Raw genomic sequence first — 19,806 nt, forward strand, 5'->3', positions numbered from 1 at the left:
CTAGTTCCATCTAATTTTTCCTTATTCTTTTTTTTCACTGAAGCAGGTAGACTGAACTTTCTTTTTATCCATTGTCTCTTATTAAAGGGGTGTGTTATGAACTGGTAACCGTGGACGATCACAATAAAATCCCATTAATCAGGAAAAAACAAAACCACAAAAGGAGTTGGAAACTAATCTGACTACAATCCCCTATCTATCGGACAACACTAGAAGTAGCAGTGGCATGTTCCTAACCCACCTAGATACCTCGTCACTGCCGGAGAAACTTGCTACACCTCAAAGATAGAAATGAGGAATCCTAACTTGCCTCGGAGCAGTCCCCAAAGAAATAGCAAGCCCCCAACATGTAAACAACGGCGATGTAAGAAATCACAATACACAGATAGAAAATAGAGATTAGCAAAGGTGAGGCCCAACTTATTAGATACAACAGGAAAGATAACTGATTGCGGCCAGCAAAAAAACCTGCAAAAAATACCAAACTCCTGATAGAAAAAAAATCCTAATACCGCATGGTCTCTCCCCCACTATATCAGGTACTCTTGTGCCAGACACTTTAAACAGAACTGCAGATATAATGGGAAGAAACAAAATCACAGAACAAATAATATTCTAAAGTGCAAATAATCCAAACATGAACAGGGAGCAAGCTGCCTTTCTTGCTGGAGGAACTGCCCTCTCAAAAATAGCAGAGAGACAGATCCTCACAAACAAGAAACCAAAACACAGAACAAAATTGAATAAGCAGAAACACCCTTAAGTGCAATTCCAGCAATTAAGCACAGAAACTAGTAAACTTATCTGGAGTAGATTCAGACACAGAATAAATGGGAGAAACTAAAGGGAAAACTCCCAGCCATCTTCAGAAGCAGCAGGAAATACCACTGGCGGCCACCAGGCAGAAACTGCTCTCCTAAATACACTAGGATGATCTGCAATAGAACTTCCTGGATTCCTAATTAATTCCATCACCTGTTTGAGTCACAGATTCAGACTCAGCTTCATTACCATTCCTGGCCACCAGAGGAAGCTCCACACCAGCACCCATTCGGATGACATTCACAACAGGGGTGGTACACTACACAGCATAGTGGCACATTGATGTAAAGCTCATAAAGAAGGCTTTTCTCAAATACTTTGCATAGTCAATTGTACCTCTTATTGGCATTATTTGCAGTCCTCTCATCCTGATATAGTTACCCCCAGGCCTTGTGACCTCTGAAATCTGGTGATGCCACATCAACTTCCAGTTGACCCAACATTACTGAGGCGGGCCCCAGTATCCCTGAGTGACTAGGCTGTGGGCGGAGTTTTACCACTTATCACAGCCCAGCATTTTGCGTGCTCTTTCCTTCACTGCAGAGCGCCTCAAGCAGGAGCGATGCTGGGCTGGGACGAATGGCGAAACAATGCGCACAGCCCAGTCACGCACGGAGACTGGGACCCGCCTCGGGGATGTCGGCTCAACTGGAAGGTGACGCGATATTCCCGGATCTCAGAGGTCACGGAATGCGGGGGTCATATGATGGGGATGAGCAGACCGCAATTGCACTGCTCACTGGCACAATTGACTATGCAAGGTATTTGAGAAAAGCCTTCTTAATGAACTTTACCATGATGTGGCCACTATGCTGTGTAGTGAACCACCCCTTCAATAGATCAGTTAAAAACAGATGAAACTAGGACAGAAAACTGAAATGCAAAGTATGCTTTGCTAATTTGTTGTTTCATCTTTTTTACATGGATCCTCATAGACACAATGGTTCAATCTGATCTGCACAACAGGTGAGAATATTACATTCTGAGTCTCACACAGGAAATACAGATCCATTTTAAAGCTACTTTTACACAATCTTATTTTCGTACTGAGTGCTGTCCATGGAAAAAACTGACAGCCCTTGAACCAATGTTATTCAATAGGACTGTTCAGATGACTGTTTACAGTATTTTACACAGACTCAATGTCCATGTGAAAATAAATTGCAGCATTCACTATTCTCTGCTGTATTTTGGTATTTTGGATCAGACCTGTGTATTAAAGTCTATGGGTGGGCAAAGAAAATATAACATCACACGGATCAACCATATAGCAGATTTTTATGCATACATTACTGTTATTAATATGACAGTTACTTTATTACTATTTTCCAATCCTCTCCACACATAGGCAAAGCTAAAAATGTAACTATACTAATATAATACAAGCGATTGTACCATTCATGATTATTAAGGAGCTTATTGAGTAAACATCTGACGCGCCCGTGGGGTCTGTGGGGGAAGGGCTACCCGTCTTCGGGCCAGTTTGGGGATGTCACAGCGGCCTGGCCCTGTTCCGTGACCCCTTCGGTGTCAATAAAGATGAGGATGTTGGGAGTAGTAGTTATTCATGGTGCTACCTGTGGTATGCAGCCAGGTATTAACCACCACTGCGGGAGGTCTCTCTCTCTTCTGGGGAAGATGGTGACACAGCTTGGATGTTGCAGCTCTCTACAGGTAGCACTAGGCACCAGGAAGGATGTGGGGAGTAGTAGTCCACTCCAATATGGGAGCACGGGAAGGAATAGACGACATAGAGGTTGCAGCTTTGGTTGTTTACTCACTGAATTGCTCCCGCCGTTGGACTGCCGGACTCCGCTTTGATGGGCCTCAGAGTTGGGAGGTCAGAGCCGGTGGGTTTTCCCTGTGAGTCCTTCCTCCCTGCGCTGTGTTGTACGAGTCCCTATGTTTTAAAGCTACGCTGGACCCGAGTCCTTGGGGTTTGTTCAGTCCCCCGTCCCGTATAGCAGGCAGCGCAAATCCGTCGATGGATCCGCCCTATGGTCACGACTCCTGGCTCTATGTGCTGCTTTGCTCCGGGATCTGTGTGTGGACCAGAAGACTTTTAATCTTCTGCCCAGCGGATTATGCTGGCGGGACTTGCAGTGCCCACCAGCCTAGGGCTCCGCACCCTTAACTGTGCGCCGGTTTTGTCTTGAGGGAGCTATGAGCTCTCCCCTCAGTGACCGTGTTCTCTTGCGTCCCACTTGGTTCCCTCTCCTGGACCAGACTGCTTGTAACTGAGTGTGTGTCACCTTGCTCCCCCATGTCTAGCTCCTCCCCCCGGGTACCTGAACCAGTGAGCAGAGGGTCCACTACATTAGTGATGGCCACCCTCCAATGCCTCTACCCCAGCTCACAGTCCCAGTGAGAGGGCATCTAACTGTGTTGTAGTGATTTGTGGTAGTTTACCAGCAATGACCTCCTCTGTACCCGGGATGAATACTGCACCTCTGGTGAGGTACAGTACCCTGTGGTGACTGAAGCCTCAGTGGCGCCACACATACATACTGCATGGGGGAATTATAAATAAGTAAAATCCACATGTTATTGACTTAGACATAAAGTAATTGGCAAAAGGTGTTTCTGTTAAGAAAATTATACTGAAAGAGTGGGTTCCACAAGTGCTATGGCCAAAAGCCACACAAAAACATGGATATTGACAAAGTAGTTATTCTCAAGGAAGATTGGTTGTTGTGAGCCATGCCTTGAGGCATTCATCAGAGCTCAGAAGATGCATTATAGAGACATCTGAGGCGACACATCAATCCATGCTTGTCGTCTACAAATAGAGACGATTCAGGACTCTACTGCCTGTACCTTTGTGCGGGTCTGGATTCTGTGAATCTAATGATAAATCAAAACACTACACTGAAGTCTATAGCCTGCTTGAGCTGTATACAAAGAGATGTGTACGAGCTCAATATGTCTATGGTTCTGTGCACAGCTCACAGCACAGCACAGAGTAGTGTATGGATGCATAGACTTATTATTAGGTTCAATTCAGACAATGATATGGCATCCGATGCGAGTTCATCAGATGTGATATGCTAATGACCCTTGGCTCCCTCTGTGCTGCCAGCGTGAGCCGAGTGTCATGCAACTGTGATTCAATCCTGCGATCAGATCACAGCTGTGGAGGAGAGGGAGGGATTAATCTCCCCATCTCATCCATTGTTAGCTGATGCGATTATCGCACTGCACTGGGATGTCATCCGACTGCAGTCCAATGACTCGCACCCATAGACTTCTATGGGTGCGAGTGACATGGCTCTGGCTGACAATCACAGCATGCTGTGACTTTTCTCTCATCCAGAATCTGGATGAGAAAAAAGCTGACCATCTGCACTCCCTCACTGAATAACATGCGTCCGAGATTTTGATTTTGAGGATTCAAGGCCTTGGACATCCACCAATCAGCTGCAACCCATATGTGATTTTTTTTTTTCTGTAATTACAAAGTACTGTTAAACAATAGGTCATTTACATATAATAGGATACATTTTCTTTAACACATAAAACTAAATACTGCAAAATATGTCTTTTCACTTTCCTTGTAATGCAATATTTATTGAGAAGTACATATTCCAGTAGCAGCAATAGCACATAAGAGTATGCTATGTTCATGACTTTATTTGTTGTGTTTATTTAGTCTGCATACATGTGTCATGGGTGACAAACAGTCCTGCGGTGTCTAGCAATAGGAGGTCAGAGTGTTTGGCTGAACCAAAAAGCTCCCTGACTTCCTATTATTCCTTCTGTCAGTATTAAGTGTACTAGGTATCTAGTAAGGGATAATTAGGGCAGCTTAGGGATAGTCGATGGTGAGTGGGGGGAGTGCCATATAGAACCTTAGTGTACCGGCCTCTGCTGTCAGGTAGTGCACAGGAGGGAGATCATATTACAGGGTGTATCTATTTTCCGCTCCTATTACCTGTGCACTATAGTTGATTAAGTTGTATTTTTGTTTTGTGTGGGATATTTTAATCAATTCAATAAATCATCTGTTTTTAGGGGTTTTTCATGTTAGCAGTAATCTGTCATGTCCAGAAACATTAACCCACTTATATGGTTAATTTGCAGGTACATAGTGTTAAAATAATTCCTGCCTGTCTTACTGGAGCAGCGGTTACATAAAGAAAATGAAGTCATATCCTCCCTTAGCTTCCAATCACAGAGGCAGTGCAGCGAGCGGGTACAGTCAGCACTCATTAAACAGTAAACATCCTATAATCACTCCTCAGCACTTTGATTGACAGCCAGCTCTGCACACACATTGCAAAACAAGTTGTAAATGAAAGTGGTGGGGAGTGATTCTAGCTGCAGCAAACAATATAGTAAGCAGTATAGTAACAGCTACCCGCAAAGCCACTTTAACTGGAAGCGAGAGGCTGCAGGGAGGATATAGGTTAATTTTCTCTCTGTAGCCATGTTTCCAGTAAGGTAGGCAAGCAGACATTTTAACCCTAGTTACCTGAAGATTAGCCTTATATCTGTAGGTAATCATCGTTTTTTGGATATGACAGGTTCCCTTTAAGAGATTTAATGTTGATACAGGTAAAGTAATACACCTAGGATGGAGTAATCCTATAGCTGCGTTTACATTAAATGGAAGTAAACTCGGGACTACAGAACAGGAGAAGGACTTGGGTATTCTTATTACAAATGAGCTGAGCAGCAGCACTCAATGTCAGGCAGCAGCTGCTAAAGCAAACAAGATTTTAGGGTGTATAAAAAGAGAGATTAGATCCTGTGATCCCAACGTATTGTTATTACCCCTCTATAAATCACTTGTAAGGCCACATCGAGAATATGGGATCCAGTTTTGGGCTCCACATTTTAAAAAGGACATTCAGAAGTTAGAGTCAGTTCAAAGGCGGGTAACTAGACTACTACAAGGAATAGAAGGCCTCCCATATGATGACAGGTTGAAAAAGTTAGATATGTTTAGCTTAGAATAAAGACGTCTCAGAGGAGATCTCATTTATATGTATAAATACATGTGTGGTCAATATAAAGGACTGGCACATGACTTATTCCTTCCAAAGACAATACCAAGGACCAGGGATCATGGAAGAAAAGCGATTCTTGATTAGAGCAGTCAGACTGTGGAATGCCCTACCACAAGAGGTAGTAATGGCAGATACTATAACAGCTTTTAAAAAAGGGCTGGATTTCCTCAGTACACACAACATTGTTGGTTATAAGTGACTTAAGGGCAAAATGTATAATTGGTGGAGGAAGGTTGAACTAGATGGACCCAGGTATTTTTTTCAACCTATATAACTATGTAACTAAGAAGAAATACCAAAAGAGTGCATGTTACAGAAAATAGGTTTTGTCCTCTTGCCATGAGCAACATTATTTCCTGCACACCTCATGTCTGTTCCACGTCTAGACACCAGCATTGACTGTAAGCTGAAACAGCCAAGGAAAGTATGTTAGAAAAATTCTTTGCATAGCAGCTAAAATTTGATGCTTAAAAATATAATGCAGACTCTTGTGACAGAGTTCAATTATTGATGACTGGAAGATATTTGAACTTCTCTAACTATACACGGCATGATTCTGCTTCCAAGATAAGCACTAACTCGTGTCTAGTAGGTCGCCGTCTTAAAGAGTATCTAGGCCAATGAGAAGACAAACTCAAATTGGGGTCTTATCTCAAATTGATTGTTGTGCATTTGGCTTCCAACACCCCCAACAAACAGCCAATAGTGCCAGAGAACATGCAGCTAGCCAGACATCATCTAATAAGGCATATGGCTAAAGCTCGTCTGAATTTTATATTATTGTGTTTCTGATAGTTTTTTTTTCAGAATATTTTAAGTAATATCTATACAATTGTGCTCAAAAGTTTACATACCCCAGCAGATTTTTTGCTTTCTTGGCCTTTTTTCAGAGAATATGAATGATAACACTAAATATTTTTTTCCACTCATGGTTAGTGGTTGGGTGAAACCATTTATTATTAGACTACTGTGTTTTCTCTTTTTAAATCATATTGACAACCAAAAATATCCAACTGACCCTAATCAAAAGTTCACATACCCCAGTTCTTAATATCGTGTATTGCCTCCTCTAACATCAATGACAGCTTGAAGTCTTTTGTGGTAGTTGTGGCTTTTTATTTTCTCCGATGGTATAGCTGCCCATTCTTTTTGGCAAAAGGCCTCCAGTTTCTGTAAATTCCTGGGATTTCCTGTATGAACTGCGCGCTTGAGTTCTCCCTAGAATGGGACAATGATATTGAGGTCAGGAGACTGAGATGGCCTTCCAGAACCTTCAATTTGTTCTGCTGTAGACAATGACAGGTCGACTTGGCCTTGCGTTTTGGACCGTTGTCATGTTGGAACGTCCAAGTATGTCCCATGCACAGCTTCCGGGCTGATGAGTGCAAATTTGCCTCCAGTATTTGCTGATGACGTGCTGCATTCATCTTTACTTCAACTTTGACCAAGTTTTCTGTGTCTTTGTAGCTCACACATTTCCACATCATCAGCAATCCAGCTCCATGCTTTACAGTAGGAATGGTGTTTCTTTCATCATACGCCTTGTTGACACCTCTCCAAATGTAACATTTATGGTTGTGGCCAAAAAGTTCGATTTTGGTCTCATCACTCCAAATTACCTTGTTCCAGAAGTATGGAGGCTTGTCTCTGTGCTGTTTGGCGCATTGTAGGTGAAATACTTTATTGTATTTGCACAGTACTAGCTTTCTTCTGGCGACACGACCATGCAGCCCATTTTTTTCAAGTGCCTCCTTATTGTGCATCTTGAAACAGACACACCACTAGTTTCCAGTGAGGCTACTTTCCCACTTGCATTCAGCGCAATCCGCCGCTATGGAGAATAGCGCAGTCTGTTAACGCACTGCGCTATTCTCCATAGACTTGTATTGACAATGCACTGTAACGCAAGTTTCTGCATTGCATCCGCTGGACGATACTGTGTCGTTATTTTGACGCAGCGTCGAGCGGAGGGAACGCTACATGTAGCGTTTTTTGGGTCGTTAAATTAACGCACCTTCACGGATTCCGCTGGAATCCGCCAAGGTGTCTAATGATTGTCTATGGGGCGGATTCCGTCACTATGCGCTAAGCGGCGGAATCCGCTGACGGATTCCATCACGTTCTACTGAGCATGCTCAGCATGTCCAGCAGAACGATCAAAATCGTTTAAAATCACTCCTGATCTCTCTCCCCCATGTTTCCCCCTCTCTCATACTCCCCGATCATGGGCGCGACGCTGCACAGATGTCACAAAGCTCCGGCGCCTTTTCCTCTTTTGAAAATGCCGGACGCTCATTATTGCATCTAGTATTCACTGCTTTCCCCGCCCACCGGCGCCTATGATTGGTTGCAGTCAGACCCGCCCCCACGCTGAGTGACAGCTGTCTCACTGCAACCAATCACAGCCGCCGGTGGGCGGGTCTATATCGTGCAGTAAATTAAATAAATAATAAAAAAAGAACGACGTGCGGTCCCCCCCCAATTTTGATACCAGCCAAGGTTATGTCACACGGCTGAAGGCTGGTATTCTCAGGATGGGGAGCCCCACGTTATGGGGAGCTCCCCAGCTTAAAAATACGAGCCAGCAGCCACCTGGAATTGCCGCACCCATTAGATGCGACAGTCCCGGGACTGTACCCGGCTCATCCCGAATTGCCCTGGTGCGGTGGCAATCGAGGTAATAAGGAGTTAATGGCAGCAACCCATAGCTGCCACAAAGTCCTAGGTTAATCATGGCATGTCTATGAGACACCCACAATGATTAACCTGTAAGTGAAAGTAAATAAACACATACACCCAAAAAAATACTTTATTTTGAATAAAAGATAAAAAAAACACCCTCTTTCTCCACTTTATTAAAATCCCCAAATACCCCTCCAGGTCCGGCGTAATCCACACGAGGTCCCGCAATGCTTTCAGCTCTGCTACATGAAGCTGACAGGAGTAGTGCGTAGTGCCTGTGTGTGCAGTGATGATGATGAGTGCGATAGTGCCGGGATGTGTGTGATGATAATAAGTGCGGTACTGCCTGCGTGTGCGGTGATAATAATGGCTGCGGTAGTGCCTGCATGTGCAGTGATGATGAGATGGCTGCGGTAGTGCCGGGATGTGTGTGACGATGAGTGCGGTAGTGCCTGCGTGTGCGGTGATGCTGATGGCTGCGGTAGTGCCAGGATGTGTGTGATGAGGATGAGTGCGGTAGTGCCTGCGTGTGCGGTGATGATGATGGCTGTGGTAGTGACGAGATGTGTGTGATGATGAGTGCGGTAGTGCCTGCGTGTGCAATGATGATGATGGCTGTGGTAGTGCCGGGATGTGTGTGATGATGAGTGCGGTAGTGCCTGCGTGTGCGGTGATGCTGATGGCTGCGGTAGTGCCAGGATGTGTGTGATGAGGATGAGTGCGGTAGTGCCTGCGTGTGCGGTGATGATGATGGCTGTGGTAGTGCCGAGATGTGTGTGATGATGAGTGCGGTAGTGCCTGCGTGTGCAATGATGATGATGGCTGTGGTAGTGCCGGGATGTGTGTGATGATGAGTGCGGTAGTGCCTGCGTGTGCAATGATGATGATGGCTGCGGTAGTGCCGGGATGTGTGTGATGATGAGTGCGGTAGTGCCTGCGTGTGCGGTGATGATGGTCTCTCTCTCTCTCTCGCGGCTAGAAAACTTAACACAACGCGTTATTTCCCAGGAATCTGTTGCCTTTATGTCACACTATTTGCAAGGAATCCGTTACATGCGTCACACAACGCAATGCAACGGATGTCGTTCAACGCAAATGTGAAAGTAGCCTGAGTTCTGTATTTTAGCTGATGTTACTTGTGGGTTTTTCTTTGCATCCTGAACAATTTTCCTGGCAGTTGTGGGCTAAATTTTTGTTTGTGGTTTGGTTTATACAGAGACCCTGATTTTCCATTTGTTAATCACAGTTTGAACACTACTGACTGGAATCAATATCAATTCCTTGGATATCTTTTTGTATCCCTTTCCTGTTTTAGCAGTTTGACAATAAATGTCTTCACCCACTATCCATGAGTGGAAAAAAAATTGTGTTATCATTCATATTCTCTGAAAAAGAAGGCCAAAAAAGCAAAAAATCTGCTGGGGTATGTAAACTTTTGAGCACAACTGTATATATGTGAAACTGAGCATTGCACTTGCTTTGATTTCATGCCTCATGAGCGGTAGATACTGTAGTTTAGTCCATATACATCAGAACATTTTCTCTTTATTATTTTTATTATTTTTGAAGTCTAATAAGAAAGTAATAAGTATGCTCCGGTGCTTGGTCCACGAGTCGAGCAGGTCAAACAATATGAAGGTGCTCATCTCAAGTTGAGTATGATGGAAGTCAATGATTAGACTGTTCTGGTCTCCGCCTACATATAGCAAAGCCAGAAAAAGAGCATTTCCGGGCAGAGGGAGGGCATTTTTGTTTTTTTTCCTTTTGACCCCATTCAGAGACTGCAATGAGCACTCCCTAGGGTACCTGCACACATCATGCATTGAAGAGAGCCTGTGCGTTGTGGTCATTGTTTCACAGAAGAAACATAAAAGTACCCGCGTTACTCGACCGAGCTCCACGAGTACCCAAGCACCTCGATGCTCAATCGAGTAAAGAGAAGTGGCGCGCATGCTCACTCATCACTAGTTACAATATAATAAACACATAGGATAAAATGAGACAAACAAATGTACTAATTACTATAAGAAAAGGGGAAGTATTTTCATTGAAAGTACATTTTATTGAAGGGGAATTTTAGCTCTCATATTAAAAATGTGTATAAACTATGCAAAGATATTGAAATTTGTAATATTTACACCATAGGTTATGTTCATGTCCCATATATACTTTATATTTGGGGAAGGTTTTAGTACATATAGACATATTCTTATGGCATCATTATTCATACATGTCCAAAAGGTGTCTTTTTTTTCAGTCCAGTACACATTTTTATAGCAGGAAAATCCAGCTCTCTCTTGTAGAGTGCAAGTGCTGTTCGGAGCACAAACAGCGTTTTTCTCCAGTCCTAGCAAGTAATTGCGAGAATCATGACTAAGGGTGCCATGAGTTTTGTACTTACACATTGAATAAAAGAAAATTGCTTGCTCGTGTAGCTGGACTTATACATTTTTATACCTTTTTTAACTGTAAATACAAGAGTAGTCAACTATGCTTCTCTATGCAAGAGCACCCTGCAGAATAAGCTGTATATCTTTTTTTAACATTGGTGACATACTGTATGTCACTATATGGCTATAGAGTGGTATATCATTGGGATAACCATTTCATATATACTTGTGATAAAAGGCTTCATTTTATATGAAAAGAGTCTTAAATTGTATAGGAGGTTGAACTAGTTTATTTGCATTCTTAGCTTTGGAAAATGCAAAACGGTTGTTCTGTGATACATTCTTAATATTCTTTTTTTCTCCAGCTTTTCCTTCTTTAGAACAGAAGAAGCGAACTAATAGTGGAGGATGTTGCCTCCTAACGCCTCCACCACCACCAATATTCCCACCGCCACCATTCTTCAGAGATCGCAGAAACACAGTAAGTACCTAGATACATGGAGATTAGTTCAGTATGTTGTAGTGAAGCACAGAAGGAATTTTTGTTTTCATTTAATGGACAGAACTGAATATATACAGTTGAAACCAGATGTTTACATACACATACATGGTGAAATCAGAATAAACCTTTCCCGTTTTAGGACAATTAGGAACCAAAATTATTTACGGTATATTTGCCAAATGCCAGAATAATGAGAGAGAGAATGTTTTAAGACAATTTTATTACTTTCTGCAAAGTCAACATTTTACATACACTAAGGGGTACTTTGCACACTACGACATCGCAAGACGATTGTAGCGATGCCGAGCGCGATAATCCCCGCCCCCATCGCACATGCGATATCTTGTGATAGCTGCCGTAGTGAAAATTATCGGTACGGCAGCTTCACATGCACTTACCTGCCCTGCGACGTCGCTATGTCCGGCAAACCGCCTCCTTCCTAAGGGGGTGGGTCGTGCGGCGTCACAGCGACGTCACACGGCAGCCGGCCAATAGCAGCAGAGGGGCGGAGATGAGCGGGACGTAAACATCCCGCCCACCTCCTTCCTTCCTCATTGCAGCCGGGACGCAGGTAAGGAGATGTTCCTCGCTCCTGCGGCTTCATACACAGCAATATGTGCTGCCGCAGGAACGAGGAACAACATCATTCCTGTCGCTGCAGCGATATTATGGAAATACCCAACACTACACCGATCATACAATTTCGACACTTGTGCGCTCGTTAATCGTATTAAAAAGGATTCACATACTCCAATGTCGACAACGACGCCGGATGTGCGTCACTTTCGATTTGACCCCACCAGCTGCGATGTCGTAGTGTGCAAAGTACCCCTAAGAGTACTATGCCCTTAAGTAGTTTGGGACAGCCTGTATGATGATGTCATGTCTTTGGAAGCTTCTGATAGATTTATTGCCAATATCTGAGTTTATTAGAGAGACACCTGTGGATGTATTTTAATGCACACCTAAAACACATTGTTTCATTGTGTAACTGCTCCGCTAGAGCTTCAGAAAATATTTCGATAATCCTGGCTTTCAGGTAACAACAGAATTCTAAGGTCCAGCAGAAGACAAACCCATTGGAATGGAATTTGGTTCAAATCACCTTCCAAAAAGGTCAATTTATAACAGGTTGCTTCACAAATGGCATAAGAGAGCTTTTTGAGGACATGTCCTGTGTACAATCTCGACATCAAAGTCTAAGGAGCATTTCAAAATTGATGCGCACATGTTGTGTATGGATGAAGAATCAGTATAGTTTTCTGTAATGGGTTTAAAGAAGACCAGTCTGGCACATCTTGATCAGATATTTGACAGTGAATTGTTATTACTTTGCTGCCCCCACTGCAGAATCAATAGCAATTATACAATACACGTACAATAAGTTTAATGAAACCACAGTTCTAAAGCTACAGAGGAAAGGGTTACAATCTATCCGTAAAGAAAAAAATCAATTTCCATATTTCGATTAATGATTTCAGGAATCTGTGATTCTTCATCTGGTCGGTTTTCTATTCTGCCCTTGAAAACAATTACTCATGTGAAAGCTGCCACTGAAAGCTTGGTCCAATCTAGCTAATAGAACCTAGTGAATTTCATTAGCTGTATGTGCAGCCTTTCCTTTACAGAATATTATATAGGCTACTCTTCCAGAAGGACGTTCCAGTAAAATGCAACCTCTCCCCAGGGTTCATTGGGCTGTTACTTTATGCTTCACTGTTTACCAGAACAGTATATGTGCCTTGTGTAATCATTAACATGACAAAACATACATCATCCATATGTCCAATCATGTCAGTGTCATTAATCATAGGATGCCGTGCACACTGTGCTCAGGATTGATGTATTGTGATGTGACATTACATGTATGTAATTCAGCAAGTGGTTTAAATGAGAAAATAAAAAAAAAGTATTATATGTTTAGAAGCTGGAATATTCAGAGCTCATTGTTGAAGAAAAATATCAAAAGGCTTTTGTTAGTGCAGATTTGGACACGGGTTAAGAATAACCTTAAAATAATTTAAACTGTATATACAGTGGGTACGGAAAGTATTCAGACCCCTTTCAATTTTTCACTCTTTGTTTCATTGCAGACATTTGGTAAAGTCAAAAAAGTTATTTTTTCTTATTAATATACACCCTGCACCCCATCTTGACAGAAAAAAAAACAAAAATGTAGAAATTTTTGCACATTTTTTAAACAAGAAAAACTGAAATATCACATGGTCATAAGTTTTCAGACCCTTTGCTCAGACACTCATATTGAAGTCACTTGCTGTCCATTTCCTTGTGGTCCTCCTTGAGATGGTTCTACTCCTTCATTGGAGTCCACCTATGTTTAATTAAACTGATAGGACTAGATTTAGAAAGGCACACACCTGTCTATATAAGACCTCCCAGTTCACAGTGCATTTCATGCCATATGAGAATCATGAGGTCAAAGGAACTGCCCAAGGAGCTCAGAGACAGAATTGTGGCAAGGCACAGATCTGGTGAAGGTTCCAAAAGAATTTCTGCAGTACTCAAGGTCCCTAAGAGCACAGTGGCCGCCATAATCCTTAAATGGAAGAAGATTGGGACCACCAGATCTCTTCCTTGACCTGGCCATCCAGCCAAACTGTGCAATTGTGGGAGAAGAGCCTTGGTGAGAGAGGTAAAGAAGAACCCCAAGATCACTGTGGCTGAGCTCCAGAAATGCAGTAGGGAGATGGGAGAAAGTTGCACAAAGTCAACTATCACTGCAGCCCTCCACCAGTTGGGCCTTTATAGCATAATGGCCAATGGAAGCCTCTCCTCAGGGCAAGACATATAAAAGCCCGCATAGAGTTTGCAAAAAAACACATAAAGGACTCCCAGACTATGAGAAATAAGATTCTCTTGTCTGATGAGACAAAGATAGAACTTTTTGGTTATAATTCTAAGTGCTATGTTCGGAGAAAACCAGGTACCTCATCACAGTGAAACATGGTGGTGGCAGCATCATGGCAGGGGGGTATTTTTTTAGCTACAGGGACAGGACAACTGGTTGCAATTGAAGGAAAGATGAATGTGGCCAAGTACAGAGATATCCTGGAAGAAAACCCTCTTCCAGAGTGCTCTGGACCTCAGATTTGGCCGAAGGTTCACCTTCCAACAAGACAATGACCCTAAGCACACAGCTAAAATAACAAAGGAGTGCCTTCAGAACGACCATTCTTGACTGGCCCAGCCAGAGCCCTGACCTAAACCTAATTGAGCATCTCTGGAGAGACCTGAAAATGGCAGTCCACCAACGTTCACAATCAAACCTGACTGAACTGGAGAGGATCTGCAAGGAAGAATGGCAGAGGTTCCCCAAATCCATGTGTGAAAAACTTGTTGCATCATTCCCAAAAAGACTCATGGCTGTAGTAGCTTAAAAGGGTGCTTCTACGCAATACTAAGCAAAGGGTCTGAATACTTGTGACCACGTAATATTTCAGTTTTTCTTTTTTATAAAATTTGCAAAAATTTCTACATTTCTGTTTTTTCTGTCAAGATGGGGTGCAGAGTGTACATTAATGAGAAAAAAATAAACTTTTTTGAATTTACCAAATGGATGCAATGAAACAAAGAATGAAAAATTTAAAGGGGTCTGAATACTTTCCGTACCCACTGTACAATATATAATGAAAGTATGAATGCATTCCTGACAGTCCACAGTGGAGTCCTGGACCTTCTATCGCCAGACCTTTCAAACATTTAAGGCCCGAATTATTATGACCAGCGTTGTTCGTGCCAGTCTTGAGGAGATGTTCTGGATTGAGATCCTCCTGGTTCATGAAGAGGAGCACTCCTCTTCATAAATCAGGAACGTTGGACGAGTGGTGTGCACCTATATGTGCACCTCCCCAAAAATCCTACTCCAGTCCCTGATGGAGTAAAATATGCGGCATAGTAAATGCCGCTGCTTGTCATGAATTTGATGAGCGGCGGTCATCAATTGTCATCCTACCCAAAAGAATGCCAAGTCTTAAAATTTTAGTGCAGCCTCAAGGTGTGCCAAAATTATGTGACTTTTCAAAGCTTTTTATGCCAGAATACTAACGTAAAAGTGTTAAAGAACCTGGCCCTTAGAATATCATTTCTACAAAAATAATAATAATCCTTGATTCTTTGACACTTATGCGGGCGTCACATGGCACGATCTATCGTGCAATCGCACGAGCGATCGTACCCGCCCCCGTCGTTTGTGCGTCACGGGCAATTAGTTGCCCCTGGCTCGAAAAGTCGTTAAACCCCCGTCACACGTACTTACCTGCTGAGCGACCTCGCTGTGGGCGGCGAACATCCACTTCCTGAAGGGGGATTGACGTTCGGCGTCACAGCGACGTCACACAGCGGCCGGCCAATAGAAGCGGATGGGCGGAGATGAGCGGGACATAAACATCCCACCCACCTCCTTCCTTCCGCATTGCCGGCGGGAGCCATGGGACGCATGTAAGCTGTGTTTATCGTTCCCGGGGTGTCACACGGAGCAATGTGTGCTGCCCCGGGTACGATGAACAACCGGCGCCATTAAAAATAAGCGACGAGTACGCGACTCACGATTTGTGAGCGATTCTGCATCGCTCGGAGGTGTCACACGAAACGACGTCGCAAGCGATGCTGGATGTGTGTCACGAAAACCGTGACCCATACAATGCATCGCGCGATAGCTCGTCTCGTGTGACGCCCGCATTACACGCCATAACATTATAGAGCCATTCAGTTCACACAACTTTTCCTTGCTTGTTAGTTATCAGCAGTGTAAGATAAGGAAATGGTTACATATAGAGCATGATTTAAGCGCATTTACTCTGCAATATAATAGTGAACGAACGTTGCTAAAAACATCTGTTTCATGAATGGCTTGCCATATAAACAGGCTGCTGATCACATGATGAAAGAGAAAAACACTCGTTCATGGGGTGAGATGATCTTTTGCGCAGCTCAAAAACTCATCATTATCAGCAGTGTATTCTCCTGTGTAAACATCGCATTACCAATAACCATGGCAGCCTAAGAGCACAGCAATAGTATACGTTGCTCAATACAGATTGTTTACTTTGGTCTGCCTGGGTAAACAGGCATTTAAACTGTCAATTGATAGACGCTTACCGTTTGGTGGTCTATCTTGCCTCTGGTCGATCAATGTAATCGGACCCTTAGGGGGCAACGAGACAATATCACCAAGAACATATGATGTGCTGAATGTTTGATCAAAGCATGTATGATCTGGTGTAAATTTTATCATATTGACATATTTTTGTGGTTTTTTTTTTCAAGATGTATGACCTGGATTACACAAACTCCGGTCTGGAATTAAGTCCCACAATACCTTTATGTGTACCAGGCCCACCTGGACCTGAAGGGCCTCCAGGACCGCAGGTATGTATATTTCAGGACTTGAAACAAAGAAAATGACAGGATGTTTTTTTAGTTATCTCCTAAGTAACAGATAATGCACTTACCTACAATATGATTCGGACTGTTTAAAAATCTGACAACTTAGATGTATACGAGTATTTTTAAAGAGATCATGTATGGATCGTTAATGCAGAAATGAAAGTACCTTATGAGAGGCTTCTCTAAGTGTGACATACTGATTTTTAGATGATTTTGATGTCAAAGACTTGTTTTATGTACACTGCTATTTATATTATGTGAGCCCCTGTTCATAAGTCAAAATTTCCAGTATGTCTGGTGTCTGTTTTCGCACGTACTGGAGACACGTTCACAGCCATACTCATTAGAATCTGTCTTGATTTTCACATATCCGTGGTTTTACATAGAGCATGTGTGTCCATGATCCACAAGGAGACATGTCCATTTTATAGCATCAGCACGCATGAAAAGGGCCAATAGCAGGGAGGTTTGCAGGACTTAACTGAGAGTGCCAACTGATTCCCCGGCGATTGCGGTTCAGTTCATGAGAGCTGCGGACAGGCCGAGCTGCACGCGGAGCTCAGGTGAGAGCTCCGGAGTTCAAAGCAGGTAACCGCAGCCAGGACTGGTATTACTGGTGGTTTCTCCGGTAGCCAGTCCGACTCTGAGCACACGGATGATTTCTGTGTGCTGTCCATGTGCCTTCCGTATGACACGGACTAGAATTAAATGCATTAAAAAAAATAAAGATTTTTATGTGTTAAAGATATGCAAAGATGATAGATAGAGATATTTTACTATTATTAGCCAAATAAATAAAAAAGTTAAAGGAAAAATTGACATATGGTTCCCCCCACTTTTGATAGCTAGCAAGGGTAAAACAAACAGCTGAGAGATGATATTATCAGGCTGGGAAGGTCCATGGTTATTGGGTCCGTCTCTGTCTAAAAATACCAGCCCACGGCCACCCTAAAAGTTGCGCATCCATATTAAAAGCACCAATTCTAAGGCCGGCGTCACACGGTACAATCTATTGTGCAATCGCACGAACGATCGTACCCGCCCCCGTCGTTTGTGCGTCACGGGCAATTAGTTGCCCGTGGCGCACAAAGTCGTTAACCCCTGTCACACGCACTTACCTCCCAGACGACGTCACTGTGGGAGCTGAACATCCTCTTCCTGAAGGGGGAGGTGCGTTCGGCATCACAGCGACGTCACACAGCGGCCGGCCAATAGAAGCGGAGGGGTGGAGATGAGCGGGACGTAACATCCCGCCCACCTCCTTCCTTCCGCATTGCTGGCGGACGCAGGTAAGCTGTGTTCGTCATTCCCAGGTTGTCACACGGAGCGATGTGTGCTGCCTCGGGAACGACAAACAACCGGCGCGCAGAAGGAGGACCGACATTTTGGAAATGAACGACATGTCAACGAGCAATGATAAGGTGAGTATTTTTGCTCGTTCACGGTCGTTCGTAGCTGTCACACACTACGATATGTCTAACGATGCCGGATGTGCGTTATGGAATCTGTGACCCCAACGACATATCGCCCAATATATCGTAGCATGTGACGCTGGCCTTAGCTCTTTCCAGTTGACCTGGTGCATTGGTAATTGGCGCAATTGTTTATGGTGTTGATACCATCTGTGTGTGTGTAGTGTCAGCTCGCATGAAGCCCTGGTGTTAATAACGGAGGGGTGGCTATCAGATATCCCCATTATAAACCCAGTAGTCCAAAAAAAGACACACATACACAAAGAAATAAGTTATTTCAATAAACACTCCCCAAAACTTTCCCTTGTTTACCATTTTATAAAATGAAAAAACCCATGCAGCTCCGCCGTAGTCCAGGGAATCTGACATAGTTCACATAATCAATTGTAATTCAAAAAAGGATATCTGAAAACAACACAAACATACAAACACAGAAAAATAAAAGAAGACACTTACCCTCATTCACCACTTTATTCAAAAGAAAAAAAAAATCACAGCTGGCCTTACATAGTCCAGGGATTCCGACGAACAAAGTCTATGGAGCATTGGAGCATCATTCTGACACTCCATAGACTTTCCTTACAAGCAATTCCAGGTCATGTTGTGTGACACCCATCGCCTCTGAAGAGTGGTGAAACCAGCAACATTACCACCATCCAGGGTTGCCTGATCACCAGGTCACTCCAGGTCAAAGTGCACTTTGCGTGACTGATGACCGGTAACGTTAATAATGTCACTGCTCTTCAGAGGTGCCAGCTGTGTAACTTGGTGACCCTGAACAATGGTAACATTACTGATGTTAGCGCTCATCAAGGTCGTCGTGTCTCACGCAGCGCAGCGTGACCTGGAATTGCCTGTAAGCAAAGCCTATGAAGTGTCAGAACGATGCTCCAGAGACTTTGTTCGTCAGAATCCCTGGACTACGTCAGGGCATTTTTTTTTCTTTTGACTAAAATAATGAATGCGGGTAAAGGTCCTCTTTTATTTCTCTGTATTTGTATGTTTGTGGTTTTTTTCAGATATCCTATTTTGGACTACGACAGATTCAGTTAACTACGGTGGATTCTATGGACTATGGCAGAGCTGCATAGTTTTTTTTTAATAACCTGGTAAATGAGGGAAAATTTCAGGGAGTGTTTATTGAAAGAAATTATTTTTTTCGTGTGTTTGTGTCTTTTTTTGGGGGATTGAGTTAGTAATGGTGGTATCTGATGGACACCTCTCCATTACTAACACCAGGGCTTGATGCGAGCTGATACTACACAGCTGACATCAACCCCATAAACCATTACCCCAATTACAAAGGCTAAGCTCTACAATTAGTGCATCTAATGTAATGCACCACTGGTTGGGCGGCTGCAGTCTGGTATTTTTAGGCTGGCAAGGACCAAATGACCTTCCCAGCCTAATATTATCAGCTCCCAACTGCCAGCTTTACCTTTTCTGGTTATCAAAAATGGTTCGGGACCCCGTGTTGTTTTTTCTTTTAATTATCTATCTATCTATCTATCTATCTATCTATC

General features: G+C 43.3%; 1 protein-coding gene across 2 annotated transcripts in view; it reads left to right on the forward strand.

Annotated features, from left to right (window-relative positions):
- Positions 1-19,806, forward strand: part of COLQ (collagen like tail subunit of asymmetric acetylcholinesterase) — a 153,677-nt gene that overhangs the window by 50,626 nt on the left and 83,245 nt on the right. For both annotated transcript variants that reach the window (XM_075316675.1, XM_075316677.1), the window contains exons 2-3: positions 11,269-11,384; positions 16,692-16,793. In XM_075316675.1, coding sequence (XP_075172790.1) covers positions 11,269-11,384; positions 16,692-16,793 — 218 coding nt within the window. The remainder of the gene's footprint in view (positions 1-11,268; positions 11,385-16,691; positions 16,794-19,806) is intronic.

The sequence above is a fragment of the Anomaloglossus baeobatrachus genome, chromosome 6 (genome assembly GCF_048569485.1).
Source record: "Anomaloglossus baeobatrachus isolate aAnoBae1 chromosome 6, aAnoBae1.hap1, whole genome shotgun sequence".
Classification (NCBI taxonomy): Eukaryota; Metazoa; Chordata; class Amphibia; order Anura; family Aromobatidae; genus Anomaloglossus; species Anomaloglossus baeobatrachus.